Here is an 18,586-nt window from a genome sequence, read left to right on the forward strand (position 1 = left end):
GCCCTGCCAGGTAAAAATAAAACTTCTCAAGGCATTGAACTCAAAGCCCTAGCTCCCCAGCTGCAGGACCAGCTGAGGGACTACTGGGTGAGGAGGCTGTGACCCTCAAGAAGGATCCAGCCCAACACTGACAAAGACAAAGGCCCCAAGGCCTGGAACAGAAAGAGCTGTGTCTCTGACCCACAATGGGAGGCTGGCCTGGCTGTGCCAGGGTGTATCACCCAGCAGGCGGGTGTAACCCCAGCTGGAACTGTTCCTGCCTGCTTCACTTGCCTGCCAACCCCAAAATACTTTTATCTCTGGGAAAATGTGTCATGTGGCAGAGTCTTCAGGGAGCCTCCTCCGATATCTGGGCATAGGAGTGTCACTGGGGCCCTGGACAGCTCTGCAGACTGCTTGTTGATAGCCCCATGGGTCTGCAATCCGAGTGATTCAAGTTTAACCAAAGGTCTCCCTTGACAACAGAGCAGTGGTTCTCCAAGTTGTGGCACATGCCTGGAATACCCCTGGGAGTTTAAACTGGCCTGGGGAGGGGTCTAGAACTGAGAGCTGGCATTTTATGGCATTTCCCTATGGTGGCTCCCAACAGGCTGCCAAGCTGAAGAGTGACAACCCCTAGAGGCTTCTTTTCTATGGTTCTTGGTCCAAGCGGGCACCTGAGCATGCATAGAGGAAGTGAGTGCTAACTTCAAACCTCAGGTCCCTGTTTGAGAGTGCTGGTATGCTTGGGCGGGCAGTGCCCTCACCTGCCAGGGCTGTCTGGCACTCAGACAGAAAGCTGTGCAGGACCTGGGGAGAGGGTACCATCTTACAGCCGGAGAGCTAGCCCAGAGAGACATCACGCCTGGCCAACCTCGGCGTCTTCACTGTTACTGTTTTTTTTGTCAATGGAGCAAATCACAGCCCACCTATAAAGAAAATACACTTACTTCTGTGTCCCTGAAGCACCTCATGTTCCCGTCTGTTCATGGTCCCACAGCCCCCAAGTGGGCTGTGAGCCCCCAAAGGCAAGTCCCAGAGTGGTCCCCTGGCCCCCTTCTCAATGCATGTTGTGCAGTGAAATTAACCCAATGCTGGTGTCTAGGTACATTCCTTCTATATGCATGCTCCTACTATGTGCCAGGACATCAAGAAACACACAGACAAAAATCCCTGCCCTTGAGGCCCTGCTGTTCTAGGGGCCAGGGAACACAGAGAGGAAACAAATAATTTCAGGTGAAATAAGAACTCTGAAGAAAACCCATCAAGGCAGGCAGTCAGAGAGTGCCAAAGTCCTGTGTGAGCTGGAGCAGGTCAGGGACAGTCCCTCAGGGAGGTAACGTTTGAGCAGGGACCTGAGAAGAGACACACAGGTCAGGTAGTATAGAGCCCTGGAAAACAGGGGATGCAGCCAGAGGAAGAGAAAGGCCCAGGGTGGAAGTGAGCCTAGGGGGTCCCAGGGGCAGCCAGGAGGCCATGGGCCTGGAGGGATGAGTAAGGGGGAAAATGGAGGAGGTGACAGGGGTCATGGGAGGACTGCTTGGGTCTTTACTCCAAGTAAGATGGGAGCCATGGAGGCTGGTGAGCAGAGGAGGAACATGCGCTGGCTCAGGTGTTCACAGAGCCCAGTGGACACTGGCACGGGCGGGGGAAGGAGCTGGAGACCAGGGTAGAGGCAGCTGCACTGGTCCAGGGCATGGTGAGGACATGCTGACCAGTTCCACATCTGCTCATTTAACACCAGTGAAGTTGCTATTGGTGGTGTCCTGGACACCACACCCATGTAGGTGAGTGCCACACACCCAGTGCTGGCCACCAATTCCCCAATGTCCTTCTCCTTCTCCACATTCTACACGGGTATATCTTATCCAGGTACAAATCCTGGGACTGGATGACTGGAAACAACCCTGACATCCATTACCACGGGCTCATAAAGGTGCCTTTGTATTGTGAAGTACTGCAGAGCTGTGAAAAAAGAAGTGCCCCACGAATTACAGGGCAGGAGCAGGAGCTGGGGCCTCTGCCAGGCAAGATGGCACAAAGGTACAACTTTAGCAGTTACTCATCTGCTTCTAGCCAGCTCCTGCCTGTCCTCCTCGCCTCAGCAGAAAGACTTACTGCTCTTCCAAGAAGCATTCCCTGACCAGCACTCCAGCCCCAGGGCTCTGTCAGAGCCGCCATCTCCCCCATGCCTCCTCACTTTGCACTGGAATGTGCATACTGAGAGGATAAGGACCTCTTCAGCCTCGCTCACCATGACGTGCCCGTTTGAACACAGCCTTTGTCACTTGCTATGGCAGTGCTTTTCTCCACCAGAGACAAATACTGGTAAGTATGAGGGCTCAGAGGTCCCCACCTGTCTGCCATTTCTGCCCCTCAACTGCCTCAACTGTGAAATGAGGCTGACCCAAGATGACGTGCACCCAGTACTCGGTGCCTGGCACAAGGTAAGTGTCTCAAAGCCATGGAAAGTCCATTCACTGTGGGAGGAAGACCAGAGACACCCTCCTGATCACCAATGAAGGAGGCAAATCAAGCAAGTGAGGCACAGCACTGGGCAACCCAACAGGCACTGCCAGGACTCCACAAGGGTTTGGGTTCCTCCTTGACACCCTGCCTGTTCCAGAAACTCCTGAGGCCATGCTGAGGCATAAGACACAGTGCAGGGGGGGATGAGAACCAGTCCCCATGAAGCTGGGCCGAGAGGAAATGGAAGTTAGAAGACCTCATGAGGTCAGGGTGAGGGTACAACTCCACACGTAGGCCAGCAGGCCTGTGGGGTGGGCCTCCCAGGCTGGCCAAGGCTCTGGGTTTAAGTCTGACTACCTGAAACCCCAGCATTGTTGGACTCAATTTCCTGTGACTCAATTTCCTGTTCAACAAATGGGGATCAAACACTGGGCTGAAACAAGGATCAGGGTTCGTGAAGGGTGCCGTCATCACTCATCTGGACAGCCAAGGCAACTCTCCTGGCCCCCCACCTCCATTCCTTACCCTTCTGGGACAATCATGAAGCACCAAGCAGCAGTTACAAACATTCCAATATGTAAAGACCTCTAAAATGTGTTGAGTGGTTGTAAAACACGCTGCCAAATGCTATAATTGGGATGGTCAAAGTTCTGGAAAGATTACATACTGAAAAAGAACCAACCTCTAAAAGTGCTGTACATTTTCTACAGGTCCCAGCATATACACATGTACATAAACATACACAAAGTGGTCTGGCAGGGTATGCCCCAAATTGGCAATGGTGTTCCCACACAGAGCTGGGGGAAAGGGACAGGTGGGTTGTGTGTCCTTCCTCATGTGTCATGGTTTCCCTTTTTACAACCACCCTGTCACCAGTGTTCTACTTACGTAATTAAAATTTATGAGAACTAGGCCTCCAATGGGCAGTGTCCTGCCCCTCACATGCCTGCTGATTCTTGCCTCCATCTCAGTCCCTTTTCCACATGTGCAGCAGGCACCTGGCAGGCCGGGTGTGCAGGGCCCTATGTTCCTGATGAGCCCTCTGCCTGGGCCACTCCTCTCTGGGGTTTTCAAGAGACCCAAGAGACCCTGTTCATTCCACTGCAGGATACCTACCAGACCCCCACTTCAGAAGTAGTCCTTGCCCAGCCACTCCTCCACCCCCCCCCAATTTTCACTGCACTTCTTTTTGTTTTGTTTTGTTTTTTGAGTCCAAGTGATTTTTTTTTTTTTTTTGTATTTTTCTGAAGTTAGAACCAGGAAGGCAGTCAGACTCCTGCATGTGCCCAACAGGGATCTACCTGGCAAGCCCACCGGTGGCAATGCTCTACCCATCTGGGGTGTTGCTCCACTGAAGCTGGAGCCATTCTAGCACCTGAGGTGGAGGCCATGGAGCCATTCTCAGCGCCCGGGCCAACTTTGCTCCAATGGAGCCTTGGCTGCGGGAGGGGAAGAGAGAGACAGAGAGGAAGGAGAGGGGGAGGGGTGGAGAAACAGATGGGTGCTTCTTTTGTGTGCCCTAACCGGAAATCAAACCCAGAACCTCTACACGCCAGGCCAATGCTCTACCACTGAGCCAACCGGCCAGGGCCAAGTCCAAGTGATTTTGAGAGTACATTTATTACAGCTGGGGACAGTGCAACAAGAAAGTGCTTAGGACAGAAGAAACAACAGGAGAGAGCCTAGGCGGAACTGCATGGACTCACTGAGAAAGAAATGTCACAGTAATAGAAGTGAGCCAAGGTGAGGCTGCTTTTAGCTCACAGAAAAGTCAGAGAAAAGGGGGTCTTAGAAACAGGTTCAGGGAGTAAGCCCAGGATGAGCTGCTACTGCCCACTGCTCCTCTGGTTGCATGTCTCGTGGGGACCCCTCTGAGTTTAGGAGATGCACACCTGTGGGGGAAGAAAGGCGTGAGCATGCTCCTGGGAGAGCACACCCTTCTCTGCAAGTCTTGATCTTCAGAATGTTTTTGCTCGTGTAACCATTCACTTAATCTGTCCATCTCAGCCACCACTGGATCCCTAGTACCTGGCACAAAATTGGTGCTACTTAAGGTATGCCAGTCAGACAAATAGATAATCAAGTAATTCTAAAGCCAGAAGCCAAAAATAAATAAATAAAATAAAGCCAGAAGCCACTCAATCTGCAACCTCAACCCCATCCTTGGACACAAGTGCCATGGCATCCACTGTTTACCCCCTTCCCGAAAGCCAGGGCCACACCTTCTCATTCCACTGGGTGAGTAAGGCCAGCTCAGGCCTCGAATCCTGCACTCCTCCGTGTGTGACTTCAAAATAGACCTCCATCCGGCCTCGGTTTCCATACCTCTAAAGCAGGGATGCTAAGAGGAGTACCTGCCCCTCAGGGCTGCCGGGACCTTATGGTCAGATTTTAGACACAGCACAGGGTGGTTCTCCAGAAACATCAGCTCTTACTGTGTCATAATCATCTAGCAGTAGGTGAAACTGAAAGGACCACCCAGCATCCTGTTCAAGCTGCCGGTTACTCCAGGGGGGAAGCCCCCAGCACCCAGAGGGAACCTCACTGCCAAAACAACAGGAAGCCAAAGGCACCTGAAGCAGGAGTCTTTTCTCTCCAGTGCTCTCCTGCTTCACAGGTACGGCAACTGTTTTCTCTTATTCAGGTGTAACTAGCACCTTATAAATATCTAATTATTGCCTTGCATTTTTCAAAGCATCAACACAGTAAGGGCTTAATTACAGCATGCGCTTGGCAACCCCAGTAAATTAAGAATTAGCAGATGCTCCCACTTTTTCTGCAGTAAAGGGGTCTACAATTTCAGCATTTTCATTCAAATTGAGCAAAAGCTTGACAGATCAGACATGGCTCTGAGCCCAATGCAAACACCCAGAGAGAAATGGGCTTCCATTCCAAGACCAGTCCCTTCTTCCCACTCTATCTTTGAAAACTCTAACTCTAGAACTTTCCATAAGCCAGTCCTCCGCCCTCACCCAGAACTGACCTGAGTTATCCGCAGGGGATTTCAATCTGTGTACCTAGCAGGAGCCATTATCCCTGGACAAATAACTCTGAGCTTTGAAGAAATTTGTCTTCCTGGTTATAAACAATCCCATCCTGGTTATTATAAACATAATCACAAATGAGCAAAAACAAACCAAGAATCAGAAGGAAGATAACGCACATGTGAGGCTCAGAGGTGGGGTAGGGGACACATATTTTTCCAGGCTTTTCACTATGCAACTAAAACTGTTTTGAACAAGATAGGATCACACTATCCATGGGGTTTGGGACCTAAGAGGTTTTACACAACTTTCTGGGTCATTAAATCCTCTTCTAGATCACTCTGAGTAGCTCATTCAGTTGGTTGTCTAGCCAATTCCCTAGTGTCAGATATTTTTAGCTCCCAATTTCCCACCACCATAAATGAAATGAGCAGAAATAATTTTCAGGGCCAAATATTTGTTCACAGCCACTGCTCCCATTTAGAAACAAACCAGGAAGAGGATCCTGCATTTCAGAACCTGGGGGACAGGCACACGTGTGGTTCCCCAGCGGGTTCTAGCTTGCACTGACAGGCACTCAATTGGTTTGGTTTTTTTTACAGGGACAGAGAGAGAGTCAGAGAGAGGGATAGATAGGGACAGACAGACAGGAACGGAGAGAGATGAGAAGCATCAATCATCAGTTTTTTGTTGAGACACTTTACCAATCTTTTTTTTTCTTTTTCTTTTTTTCTGAATTTGGAAACGGGGAGGCAGTCAGACAGACTCCCGCACACGCCCGACCAGGACCCACCCGGCAAGCCCACCAGGGGGCGATGCTCTCCCCATCTGGGGCGTCACTCTGCCGCAATCAGAGCCATTCTAGTGCCTGAGGCAGAGGCCACAGAGCCATCCTCAGCGCCCGGGCCAACTTTGCTCCAATGGAGCCTTGGCTGCAGGAGGGGAAGAGAGAGACAGAGAGGAAGGAGAGGGGGAGGGGTGGAGAAGCAGATGGGCACTTCTCCTGTGTGCCCTGGCCTAGAATCAAACCCGGGACTCCCGCAAGCCAGGCTGATGCTCTACCACTGAGCTAACCGACCAGGGCCCGTTGAGACACTTTAGGTGTTCACTGATTAATTTCTCATATGTGCCTTGACCGCGGGCCTTCAGCAGACCAAGTAACCCCTTGCTCGAGCCAGCGACCTTGGGTCCAAGCTGGAGAGCTTTTTTTTTTTCTTATTTATTGATTTTTAGAGAGAGGGGAGAAAGAGAAGGAGAGAGAGAGAGAGAGAGAAGGGGGAGGAGCAGGAAGCATCAACTCCCATATGTGCCTTGACCAGGCAAGCCCAAGGTTTCGAACCAGCAACTTCAGTGTTCCAGGTCGATGCTTTATCCCACTGCGCCACCACAGGTCAGGCTGGAGAGCTTTTTTTTTTGCTCAAGCCAGATGAGCCCGCGCTCAAACCGGCGACCTCAGGGTCTCGAACCTGGGTCTTCCACATCCCAGTCCGTCTCTCTATCCACTGCATCACTGCCTGGTCAGGCCACTCAATTAGTTTTTGTATTAAAATGCAGTGTTACTTATACTAATAAAGTATGAATTCCTTTTCTTTAAGGAAAAAGAAATTAATAACTGATCATCATAGTTCTGACCCAGGGCTATGCAAAATGCACAGGTCTAATATTTCACAAGGATTAGCTCATTTATTTGATCCTAACCTCACTCCCAGGAGGGAGGAACCATTGTGATCCCCATTTTCCAGAGGAGGAAAATGAGACCCAGAGAAGCGAGGTCATTCAACTGATGTGTAGCAGCACGGAACAGCCACATTTACACAGGCACCCCTAGACTCTCTCCCTGTTATAATTGGCCCAAGTATATAGACCACACAGGCAAAGGCAATTAGGTTGTGCCCAAAACAAAGGACATGGAAACAGCAACCATCATTGCCAAGTGGCTTCAAATAGTTAATATCGAGTGGCCAGGCAGCCCAGGTTCACGAAGACACCCAGCACGCGCCCGGCCCACCGCCACGATGCCTAAAAGGAAGGTCAGCTCCGCCGAGGGGTCGGCGAAGGAGGAGCCCAAGAGGAGATCAGCGAGGTTGTCAGCTAAACCTGCTCCTGCAAAAGTGGAAACGAAACCCAAAAAGGCGGCCGGAAAGGATAAATCTGCAGACAAAAAAGTGCAATCAAAAGGGAAAAGGGGAGCAAAGGGAAAACAGGCCGAAGTGGCTAACCAGGATCCTAAAGAAGATCTGCCTGCAGAAAATGGAGAAACTAAAAACGAGAAGATCCCAGCCTCAGATGAAGCAGGAGAGAAAGAAACCAAGTCTGATTAATGTCATACACCACGTCTTATCAGCGGTTCCTGTCTCCCTTCTTGTACAATCCAGAGGAATATTTTTATCAACTATTTTGTAAATGCAAGTTTTTTAGTAGCTCTAGAAACATTTTTAAGAAGGAGGGAATTCCACCTCATTTCATTTTTTTAAGTATAAATGCTTTTTTTTAAGAGGTGAAATCATTTGCTGGTTGTTTATTTTTTGGTACAACCAGAAAATAGTGGGATATGAATATGGGAGGCTTTGATTGTCTTGGGTGTCAGCTTAACATTCCATAGATGGGGGTAGTTTTTATATCCTATAACACAAAGCATACTAAATGGCAATTTGGAGTCAGTTGTGCATTTAATGTCTTGAACATTTGAACTTACTTCTATTCCCATGGTTTCGGTAGAATTGTTCCCTATTCCCATGGTTTTGGTAGAATTGTTCCCTAAAGAAAACCACTCCTTGATCTTGGCTCTCCCAGTCAGAAGTTTGTGCACTCTGTAACATCTCTGGTGTGGTAGTCCAGTGTTCCTAGTAACTTTTAATGTGCTGTGAAAGATTAAGAATTTGATTATGTAGTACATATGATATTAAATTGTGAATTAGTGGGACTGATGTGACAGTGTGTCAACATTTGAAGATACTAGTATTTGATACTCTTATCAAGAAAAATTAGCCCCAAATTTTAAGCTGGAAAGTCACTGGAAAAACTGTTTAGAAAAGAATCACAACTACATGTCTACATTTTTGGTACGTATGTTAAGAATTGTGTACAAATTGAAATGTCTGTGTACTTATCCTCAAAAACAACCAATAAAAATCTCAATTATGAAAGAAAAAAAAAATAGTTAATATCCATTAAGGGACAAAGCATCCCAAAGGGCAGACCATATGCCCATTCTGGCAGAGACATGAGCCAACAGTCATCCTGCGTTTGTCAGGCACCTACTGTGTGCCAGGCAGAAGCCACGTCTCTCTGGAGGAACATATCACCAAAGACCAAATGGTAAGCCCTGGCCGGTTGGCTCAGTGGTAGAGCGTTGGCCTGGCATGCAGGAGTCCCGGGTTCAATTCCTGGCCAGGGCACACAGGAGGCGCCCATCTGCTTCTCCACCCCTCCCCCTCTCCTTCCTCTCTGTCTCTCTCTTCCCCTCCTGCAGCCAAGGCTCCATTGGAGCAAAGTTGGCCTGGGTGCTGAGGATGGCTCTATGGCCTCTGCCTCAGACGCTAGAATGGCTCTGGTTGCAACAGAGCAACGCCCCAGATGGGCAGAGCATTGCCCCCTGGTGGATCCTGGTCGGACGCATGTGGGAGTCTGTCTGACTGCCTCCCTGTTTCCAACTTCAGAAAAATACAAAAAAAAAAAAAAAAAAAAAAAAAAGGACCAAATGGTGCCTGACCTGTGGTGGCGCAGTGGATAAAGCTTTGACCTGAAATGCTAAGGCCGATGGTTTGAAACCCTGGGTTTGCATGGTCAAGGCACATGTGAGAAGCAACAATGAAACCAAATGGACATACAGTTGGAGACTGTAGAGTCCCATAAGCAGCTGTCCCTTGTTAAAAGAAAAATGGCACCAGGCCTACATGAATTCAAAGGATCTGCTCACTAAGAATACCAAAGTAAAGCTAAAAATCGAAGGCAAAAGCCTCAGCTTGCCCAGGACCCGGTCCAGGAAGATGTAGGAAGGGCACTACCAGCAGCTTTCCCTCTCCTCAGAGCCCTCCTTAGCCCCCAGGGCTCAGCATGGCCCACACCTACACAAACTGACAATACGGCTCCCCTAACTTCATCTCCTCCCCTTATACTAGCCTCCGGGCACACTTCCACCTCAGTGCCTTTGCACTGGCTGTTCCTACAGCCGGGGATGCTATTCTAGCAGACCTCCACTGGAGGCTCCTCTTCCCATACTCCCCTATTTAAAACTGTAAGCCCCCCCCCCCCCCGTCCACATGTACTCTTTCATCCTGCTCTTTTTCTTCCATACGTCATCACCTTCTACCAAATTTCTGCTTTATCTGTCCCCTGCTGGAAAGCCAGCTCCCCCAAGCCAGGAGTTTTGATATCTTGCCCAGGGCCTAAAACAGGAACAAAAACATGTTTCAATGAAGGAATGAAAAAATGCAAAGTATTTTAAGCACTTTTTCTGTGCTACATGCTCCCAAATGCTCTAATGGATCTCATTTAATCTTCACTCCGGCCTGACCAGGAGGTGGTGCAGTGGATAGAACGTGGGACTGGGATGCAGAGAACTCAGGCTGGAAACCCAATGTCACTGGCTTGAGCGTGGGCTCACCAGCTTATGCATGGGGTCTCTCGCTTTAGCGTGGGATCACAGACATGGGGTCGCTGGCTTGAGCCCAAAGGTCACTGGCTTGAAGCCCAAGACTGCTGGCTTGAGCCCAAGGTCGCGGCAAGCAAGGGGTCACTTGCTCTGCTGTAGCCCCCCTCTCCCCACCCCTATTCAAAGCACATATGAGAAAACAATCAATGAACAACTAAGGTGTTGCAACAAAGAATTGATGCTTCTCATCTCTCCCCCTTACTGTCTGTCTGTCCCTCTCTCTGTCTCTGTCACAAATAAATAAATAAAAATAATCCTCACTCCGCCCTCAATAAGGGGGCACAGTTGGTGACTTTGTCTGCCCTAAGAAGTGAAACACATCCAACCTGGAGGCCTGAATAGGGCCTAGGTATAGATACTGTTTACAGCCCCTTTGGCTAGTTAGGTAAACAGAGGCTCAGAGAGGAAAAGCTCACAGGATCAAGCCCAGGTGTTAGGAGTTGCAGGCCTCAAGCGCTGGCTGCCTCCTGCTCTTTTCTCAAAGAAAATTTCCCAAGCTCCTCCTCCTCCTTAGTGCCACAGGTCTATTTGCTGGTGCAGAGCCATGGGTCTTCAACTCAAAACGTTTCCAGGGCCAAGACACAAATATGAAATGGGCCTGGGCAAACACTAGGGCAGAGGTCCCCAAACTTTTTACACAGGGGGCCAGTTCACTGTCCCTCAGACCGTTGGAGGGCCGGACTATAAAAAAAAACTATGAACAAATCCCTATGCACACTGCACATATCTTATTGTAAAGTAAAAAAACAAAACGAGAACAAATACAGTATTTAAAATAAAGAACAAGTAAATTTAAATCAACAAACTGACCAGTATTTCAATGGGAACTATGCTCCTCTCACTGATCACCAATGAAAGAGGTGCCCCTTTCAGAAGTGCGGCGGGGCTGGATAAATGGCCTCAGGGGGCTGCATGTGGCCCTAGGGCCGTAGTTTGGGGACCCATGCACTAGGGAGTAGTGGGGACTGTGGCAGCTCGAGTGGCAGCCTAGTTTGACTAGGCAGCGAGTAGCTGCTCTTGCTGAGATCTAGGCAATTAGTACTAAGCAAGACACAGGAACAGGGAAGCCAGTAAACAATGATCACAACAGCAGCCGTGGGTACATGGATACAGCCAAACATGGTGCAGCCTTAATCTCTGAAGATCTTTGGGTGTTTCTTAGCACTGCAAAAATCTGGATATTATCCAAAATTTAATTTTTAAATATTGACAGATAATTAAAAATAAAACTTTTTAAACACCATGCCGGTGAAACAAAAAGTTCCAGTAAGCAGGTCTTGGACCCTAGGGCCACCAATGTGCAACCACTGACACAAGGCTAAGTTAACTGAGTTATTCCAACTTGGACCCCACCTTAGAAAATCCAAGTGGAGTCCTGGATAGCTCAGTTAGCAGGGGTAGTCAACCTTTTTATACCTACCACCCACTTTTGTATCTGTTAGTAGTAAAATTTTCTAACTGCCCACCAGTTCCATAGTAATGGTGATTTATAAAGTAGGGAAGTAACTTTACTTTATAAAATTTATAAAGCAGAGTTACAGCAAGTTAAAGCATATAATAATAATTACTTACCAAGTACTTTATGTCGGATTTTCACTAAGTTTGGCAGAATAAATCTTTTTTTTTTTTTACAGGGACAGAGAGTCAGAGAGAGGGATAGACAGGGACAGACTGACAGGAAAGGCGAGATGAGAAGTATCAATCATCAGTTTTTCGTTGCGACACCTTAGTTGTTCATTGATTGCTTTCTCATATGTGCCTTGACCGCGGGCCTTCAGCAGACTGAGTAACCCCTTGCTCAAGCCAGCGACCTTGAGTCCAAGCTGGCGAGCTTTTGCTCAAACCAGATGAGCCCACGCTCAAGCTGGTGACCTTGGGGTCTCAAACCTGGGTCCTTCCGCATCCCTGTCCGATGCTCTATCCACTGTGCCACCGCCTGGTCAGGCCAGAATAAATCTTTATAAAACAACTTACTATAGTTAAATCTTTTTATTTATACTTTGGTTGCTCCGCTAACACCCATCATGAAAGCTGGAACGCCCACTAGTGGGTGGTACCAGGTTGACTACCACTGGGTTAGAGCATCATCCCAAAGCACAGAGGTTTCCGGTTTGATCCCCAGTCAGGACACATACAGGAACAGATCTATATTTCTGTCTGTCTCTCTCTCTCCCTAAAATCAATAAAAATAAACATTTTTAAAAAAAGAAAGAAAGAAAATCCACATGGAGGAGGCAATGAATCAGAGGAGCTTGTGTTGACCCCTCAGGTATATGCCCTTGTCACTCACTTTTTTTTTTGTGACAGAGAGAGGGACAGATAGGGACAGACAGGAAGGGAGAGACATGAGAAGCATCAATTCTTCATTGCAGGTCCTTAGTTGTTCATTGATTGCTTTCTCATATGTGTCTTGACCAAGGGCCTACAGCAGAGCAAGTGAACCCTTGCTCAAGCCAGCGACCCCGCACTCAAGCTGGTGAGCCCATGTTCAAGCTGGTGACCTTGAGTTTTAGAACCTGGGTCCTCTGTGTCCCAGTCTAAGACTCTATCCACTGCACCACCACCTGGTCAGACACCCTTGTCACTTGTTATTTCCTTGAAACCAACCAGTATATCACCGTACAGGTCCACAGTACAAAAGAAAAAATGATTTAACCAAAGTAGGGAGTGGAATTCAAAGTAATGCCCGCCTGCTATCATCCACTTGGAATAGGGTTTTGAAGCTGAGGGGCCCTCCCCACATTCTAGAAATAAAATTAGAGCACCCCATAACCAAAACCAGCCCTTTTTACAACTTTGGTTCTCAAGCCCTATATGAATGATTTTAACATGAGATGTCACACTGCAGGCTTCTGGGAGGAGGTTGCCACAGAAGCCAGCTCAGTAGTAGTTAGCAATCACCATAGTCCACGGTGGGCAGCAGAGAAAGGCAAAGGGCAAAGGGATGGAAGAAAGGTGAAGAGAGGAGAAACTCAGGCTCCCACCCTCCCAGGACTCCTGATTCCTCAGTGAATAACCTCAAATAAAAGCGCCCCAGTCTCTGAGCCTGTTTCCTGCTCTGGAAAATGGGACCATGGTAGTGCCACCCTCATTAGGCTTGAATGAAGTCCAGGGTGAAATTTGAGAGCACTTTAATTCTGATTAGCTTTTGTTGTCAATATGAGAGGAGCCAGGCCATAGATCCACAGTATGCCAGGTAATGTATGAAATAAGCACTTTCAATACACTAAATCACTGTATCCTTACAACAGTCTTGAGGACCATCCCCCCATTTTTTTTTTTTTTTGTATTTTTCTGAAGTTGGAAACGGGGAGGCAGTCGGACAGACTCCCGCATGTGCCCGACCAGGATCCACCCGGCACGCCCACCAGGGGGCGATGCTCTGCCCATCTGGGGCATTGCTCTGTTGCGACCAGAGCCATTCTAGCACCTGAGGCAGAGGCCACAGAGCCATCCTCAGCGCCCAGGCCAACTTTGCTCCATTGGAGCCTTGATTGCCGGAGGGGAAGAGAGAGACAGAGAGGAAGGAGAGGGGGAGGGGTGGAGAAGCAGATGGGCGCCTCTCCTGTGTGCCCTGGCTGGGAATTGAACCCGGGACTCCTGCACGCCAGGCCAACGCTCTACCACTGAGCCAACCGGCCAGGGCCATTCCCCCATTTTTAGGAGGGGAAACTGAGGCTTGGAGAGGTCAAAAACTGTGTTAAGCCCTGGCCGGTTGGCTCAGCGGTAGAGCGTCGGCCTGGCGTGCGGAAGTCCCGGGTTCAATTCCCAGCCAGGGCACACAGGAGAGGCGCCCATCTGCTTCTCCACCCCTCCCCCTCTCCTTCCTCTCTGTCTCTCTCTTCCCCTCCCGCAGCCAAGGCTCCATTGGAGCAAAAGATGGCCCGGGCGCTGGGGATGGCTCCTTGGCCTCTGCCCCAGGCACTAGAGTGGCTCTGGTCGCGACAGAGCGATGCCCCCTGGTGGGCGTGCCGGGTGGATCCTGGTCCGTCGCATGTGGGAGTCTGTCTGACTGCCTGTCTCCCCGTTTCCAGCTTCAGAAAAATACAAAAAAAAAAAAAAACTATGTTAAGTCAAAGACAAATAAAATGGAGAGGTTTGCAGATATCCACTGAAGCCTGGGCAGGCAGGAAGATGGCCATGCACAGGGTCCCACCGCCCAAGCCTGGCTGGCCCCAAACCAACACCTTTCTGCCACAATGGAGTGAGGGCAAAGTGCCAGAGACAAAGTAGGAAGTGCTGGGAGAAAAACCCCAGGTCTCTCAGAAGGCACTAGCAAAGCCAGGCACCCAGCTGGGTTCCAATGAGTGCCAGCTAGCTTGAGGCCTTGGGCAAACAGCGAGTACTTTCTGAGCCTCCCTGCTCATCTCTAAAGTTGGGATAACAGAACCTACACCCCACTTGCTCACCATGCTGAATCAAGAAAGAACTCAGCCTGGCACCTGCTGGATGAACATTACTTAATACTGATAAAAACAATAACAGTAATAACTATGATTTATCATTTGGCAGCCAGTCACAAATGGAGTCCTTCCCAAAAGAAAAATGTGGTCGCCCATCTGGGAGGCAGAAGAGGGGAGAATCAATCACCTTCAAGAGCCATAGGACGAGTTCTCATTCCTTAGCTTCCTGAATCCCTAAAACAGTCAGAGTAGAATTTTCCTACTGGACAAATCGGCAAACTGAGCCTTCTCAGGGCAGCCCAGGGAAGACCTTTTCCTAGCTCTTTCCATGAAGGCCTGATCAGACAAGAAGTCCCTTGCCAGCCTCCCTAAGTACCTCCACTTGGCAGGCTTTAGCTTGAGGGCTGATCCCTGTGTTCTGGGGCTCTGGAACACCCTGACATGGGGGGAAAAAATCCTGTAGAAAGTTCCCTGGGATCCTACTTCTAAGAAGAGAGTAGGTCAAGTCTCATCCTTCAGCCCTTTTCTTCTCTATGCTCCACCACCCCCTGCCACAGAAGTTGGACCAGACAGTCAGGGGCTTTCAGGGCACTGAGCAGACTAGGAGAAGAACAGACATTGGGACAGATAGACAAAAAGACGAACTTTTTGAGAGGAGCCAGTGTTTGCCAGGGATCAAGCTGGAGTCAGCCCAGGAGAGCCAGACAACACAGTCTCCTATAGTTCAGACAGCCAGTCAGACAGTATAGGCTAGCTGGGGCAACCCAACAGCGGGATGGCTGTCAGTCTGGAAGGGGCACGGATGCGCAGCCAGACCGCACAGGTCACTCTGGACAGCTAGCTAGACAGCAGGGGCTGCCCTGAAGAACTGGACAGATGGACAGCCAAATGGTGGTAGCTTGTGCAGGACAGTCAGCCAACCAGACAGCAGACACTGCTCCAGAGAAATGAACAGCCAGCCAGACGGCAGGAGTTGGCCCAACACACATCTAGGTGGCACGTTTCGGACAGAGACGGGAGACCGACTCCTGACCCTCAGGCAACCAGATAGTAGAATTCACCCACTAAAGCCGGGGTCCACGGCACATCCCGGCCCAAGTCTCCCAGCCCGTGAGACGCCCCTAGGGCCTGGGCCGGCTCCCCAGCCCCTTCAGGGGACCCTACGTTCACAGTGTCCCACAGGGCCCGCCTCCCTGCCCATGTCCCGTCACGGATACGCAAGCGCCGCAGTTACGCCGGAGGCGCAGGGCGCGCCATTCCCCGTCCGCCCTCCGCGCCCTAGGCCACCGCCCGCCGGCCGTCGCCACTGCGCTCGCTCACCGGCCCACGAAGTTCTCGAGCACCGAGCTCTTGCCCGCGCTCTGGCCGCCAACCACGGCGATCTGTGGCAGGTCCAAGTGGCAGCTCTGACCGATGGAGCTAAAGGCGTCCTGCAGCTTGTTGACCAGCGGGATCAGCTCTTCCATCCCACGGTTGCCCATGGTGCCGGTGGCCCCGGCCCGAGCGCCCAGCGCTCCCCACCCACCCCGTCCCTCAACGACGAGGTCCCGCGGCTTCCACGGCCGTTGCTCCCCGCCCGCCCGGGCCTCGGCGCGACGCCCGCTCCCGGCTCGGCCTCACGGTCGCCACTTCATCCGGTTCTCAAGAGACACCCGACCCAAGCGACCTCCTGCTCGGGCTCCAAAGACCTGCTCCACCCCTGATTGATCGACCGCACTGTCACTCATGCAAACTAGCCGATGAAATTGAGTCACGGAATTAAGGACGAGTGAACCTTCCCCCTGTGGACTTCCTCGCGGGTTCATTGGACGTTAAGAACTGTCGCTGTTATGCTTGCGCCAATAGCAGCTGGTAGCGACATGTCAAGGCTCTTAGGTGGTGTTTCGGTAAAAAGGCATGCTGGCTCCTCCTACTGAGGGGAGATCCCGGATAGCAGGAAAACCCGCCAGTCTTATTGGCAGGAAGACCTTCCAATGAACAACGCTGGCCAATGATGTTACGGATCAACTCTGTAGACACTGGTTTATTATTTGCCGCTACTTAGTTCCCTGATAATTTCCCATTGGTTTATATAACTATCATTCTATCAGCCAACAAATAGAAATGAGGGCTTTAACCTCCGAATCTTGACTCTGATTGAAAACTGTAACTGTCAATCAACAGTCTCCCGTTCTTACTCGTAATTGTTATAATATCTATAAGGAGAGTCTTCTGGAGCAGACGGTAAGGCCCTACCGTACTCGCCGAAGGGCGCCTACTCGTGGAGGTTCCCGGTGAGGATCGTCACGAGTTTCTGGGCCCTAAGGAAAACTTACAGGTCCCAGAATGCATTTCGGTCCCGGGCTTGCAGACCAACTCTCTCCGCGGGGTTCCAGTGCGCTTTGAAGGTGAGAGTGGGGTGATGTTAGTGGTTCCTAGGGAGAGGTGGTCTAGTGTGGCTTTGTTGTCTCCCACTCTTGTTCCTATATAAAGCCACACCTCAATGTTTTTTTGAATGCCCTCTCCTAAGAATACCTTCCGTTCACGCCCCCTCTAGCTGAGGCTAACAAACCTGTAATCTTTTAAGTACCCAATGAAACTCAACGGAGTCTCTGCCCATAAAAAGACACATTAAGAAGTGAGCCTAACAGCCTGACCAGGCGGTGGCGCAGTGGATAGAGTGTTGGACTGGATGCAGAGGACCCAGGTTCGAGACCCCGAGGTCGCCAACTTGAGCGCGGGCAAAGCCCACCAGCTTGAACCCAAGGTTGCTGGCTCCAGCAAGGGGTTACTCGGACTTCGGCCTGCTGAAGGCACACATGAGACCAACTAAGGTGTTGCAATGCGCAATGAAAAACTAATGATTGATGCTTCTCATCTCTCTCTGTCCCTGTCTATCCCTCCCTCTGACTCACTCTCTGTCTCTGTAAAAAATAAATAAATAAAATTAAAAAAAAAAAAAAAAAGAAGTGAGCCTAACAAGTGGATAGAGCGTCGGACCACCAGCTGGCTCGAACAAGGGGTCACTCGGTCTGCTGCTATTTAGCCCGCCTCCCCCTCAAGGCACATATGAGAAATCAATCAATGAACAACTAAGGAACCGCAACGAAGAATTGGTGTTTCTCATCTCTCTCCCTTCCTGTCTGTCCTCTCTGACTCTGTCTCGGCCACACCACAAACAAAAGTGATTTGATCTTCCTGGGCATAAAAGTCCAAAGAATTTAAAAGCAACCCAGTAAGGAGTCAGGAACAATGGAGGTGGGGAAGTTGGAGAAACAGGATGGCAGAGTGGCCAATGGTATATATGCCTCCTCTAAGACTCAAACTAAGAGATTAGTAAAAAACGACCAAGGTTCGCAAAAACCTGTAAATACCCTAACAGTTAAATAAATACTATGCAACAGTTGTGAAAAAGATAAGGAAGTCTTCATGTACTGACATGTAAATAATTTGAAATGTACCAAGAAAGAAAAAGCAAGGTACATACTTGGTGTAAAGAACACCAACATTTGTAAGAAAGAATACATCAAAAGAGTCGCATTTTTGAATGGTGGATCCAGCACATGTATGCAGTTGCACATTGGATAAAGCATCGAAGCGTCGAAATGGAACCCTGAGGCTGCCGGCCTGCCGGCTTGAGCGCAGGCTCATCAAGCTTGAGTGCAAGGTTGCTGGCTTGAGCGTGGGATCACAGACATGACTCTGTGGTCACTGGCTTAAAGACCAAGGCTGCTAGGCCCTGGCCGGTTGGCTCAGCGGTAGAGCGTCGGCCTGGCGTGCAGGGGACCCGGGTTCAATTCCCGGCCAGGGCACATAGGAGAGGCGCCCATTTGCTTCTCCACCCCCACCCCCTCCTTCCTCTCTGTCTCTCTCTTCCCCTCCCGCAGCCGAGGCTCCATTGGAGCAAAGATGGCCCGGGCGCTGGGGATGGCTCCTTGGCCTCTGCCCCAGGCGCTGGAGTGGCTCTGGTCGAGGCAGAGCGACGCCCTGGAGGGGCAGAGCATCGCCCCCTGGTGGGCAGAGCGTCCCCTGGTGGGCATGCCGGGTGGATCCCGGTCGGGAGCATGCGGGAGTCTGTCTGTCTCTCCCTGTTTCCAGCTTCAGAAAAATGCAAAGAG

At 50.2% G+C, this 18,586-nt stretch overlaps 1 protein-coding gene and 1 pseudogene across 13 annotated transcripts in view; one reads left to right on the top strand and one right to left on the bottom strand.

Annotated features, from left to right (window-relative positions):
* The window catches only part of DNM2 (dynamin 2), a 95,123-nt gene extending 78,904 nt beyond the window's left edge, over positions 1-16,219 (bottom strand). For 3 of the 13 annotated variants that reach the window (XM_066346259.1, XM_066346236.1, XM_066346219.1), the window contains exon 1: positions 15,810-16,217. In XM_066346259.1, the coding sequence (XP_066202356.1) occupies positions 15,810-15,970 (161 nt within the window). In that variant the 5' untranslated portion in view covers positions 15,971-16,217. Of the gene's footprint in view, positions 1-15,809 lie in introns of all 13 variants that reach the window. The other 10 variants (XM_066346213.1, XM_066346194.1, XM_066346266.1 and 7 more) reach the window with 8 other exon arrangements.
* On the top strand, positions 7,395-8,456 carry LOC136389217 (non-histone chromosomal protein HMG-14 pseudogene; annotated as a pseudogene).
* Positions 16,220-18,586: the final 2,367 nt, after the last annotated feature.

This window comes from Saccopteryx leptura, chromosome 1 (genome assembly GCF_036850995.1).
Source record: "Saccopteryx leptura isolate mSacLep1 chromosome 1, mSacLep1_pri_phased_curated, whole genome shotgun sequence".
NCBI lineage: Eukaryota > Metazoa > Chordata > Mammalia > Chiroptera > Emballonuridae > Saccopteryx > Saccopteryx leptura.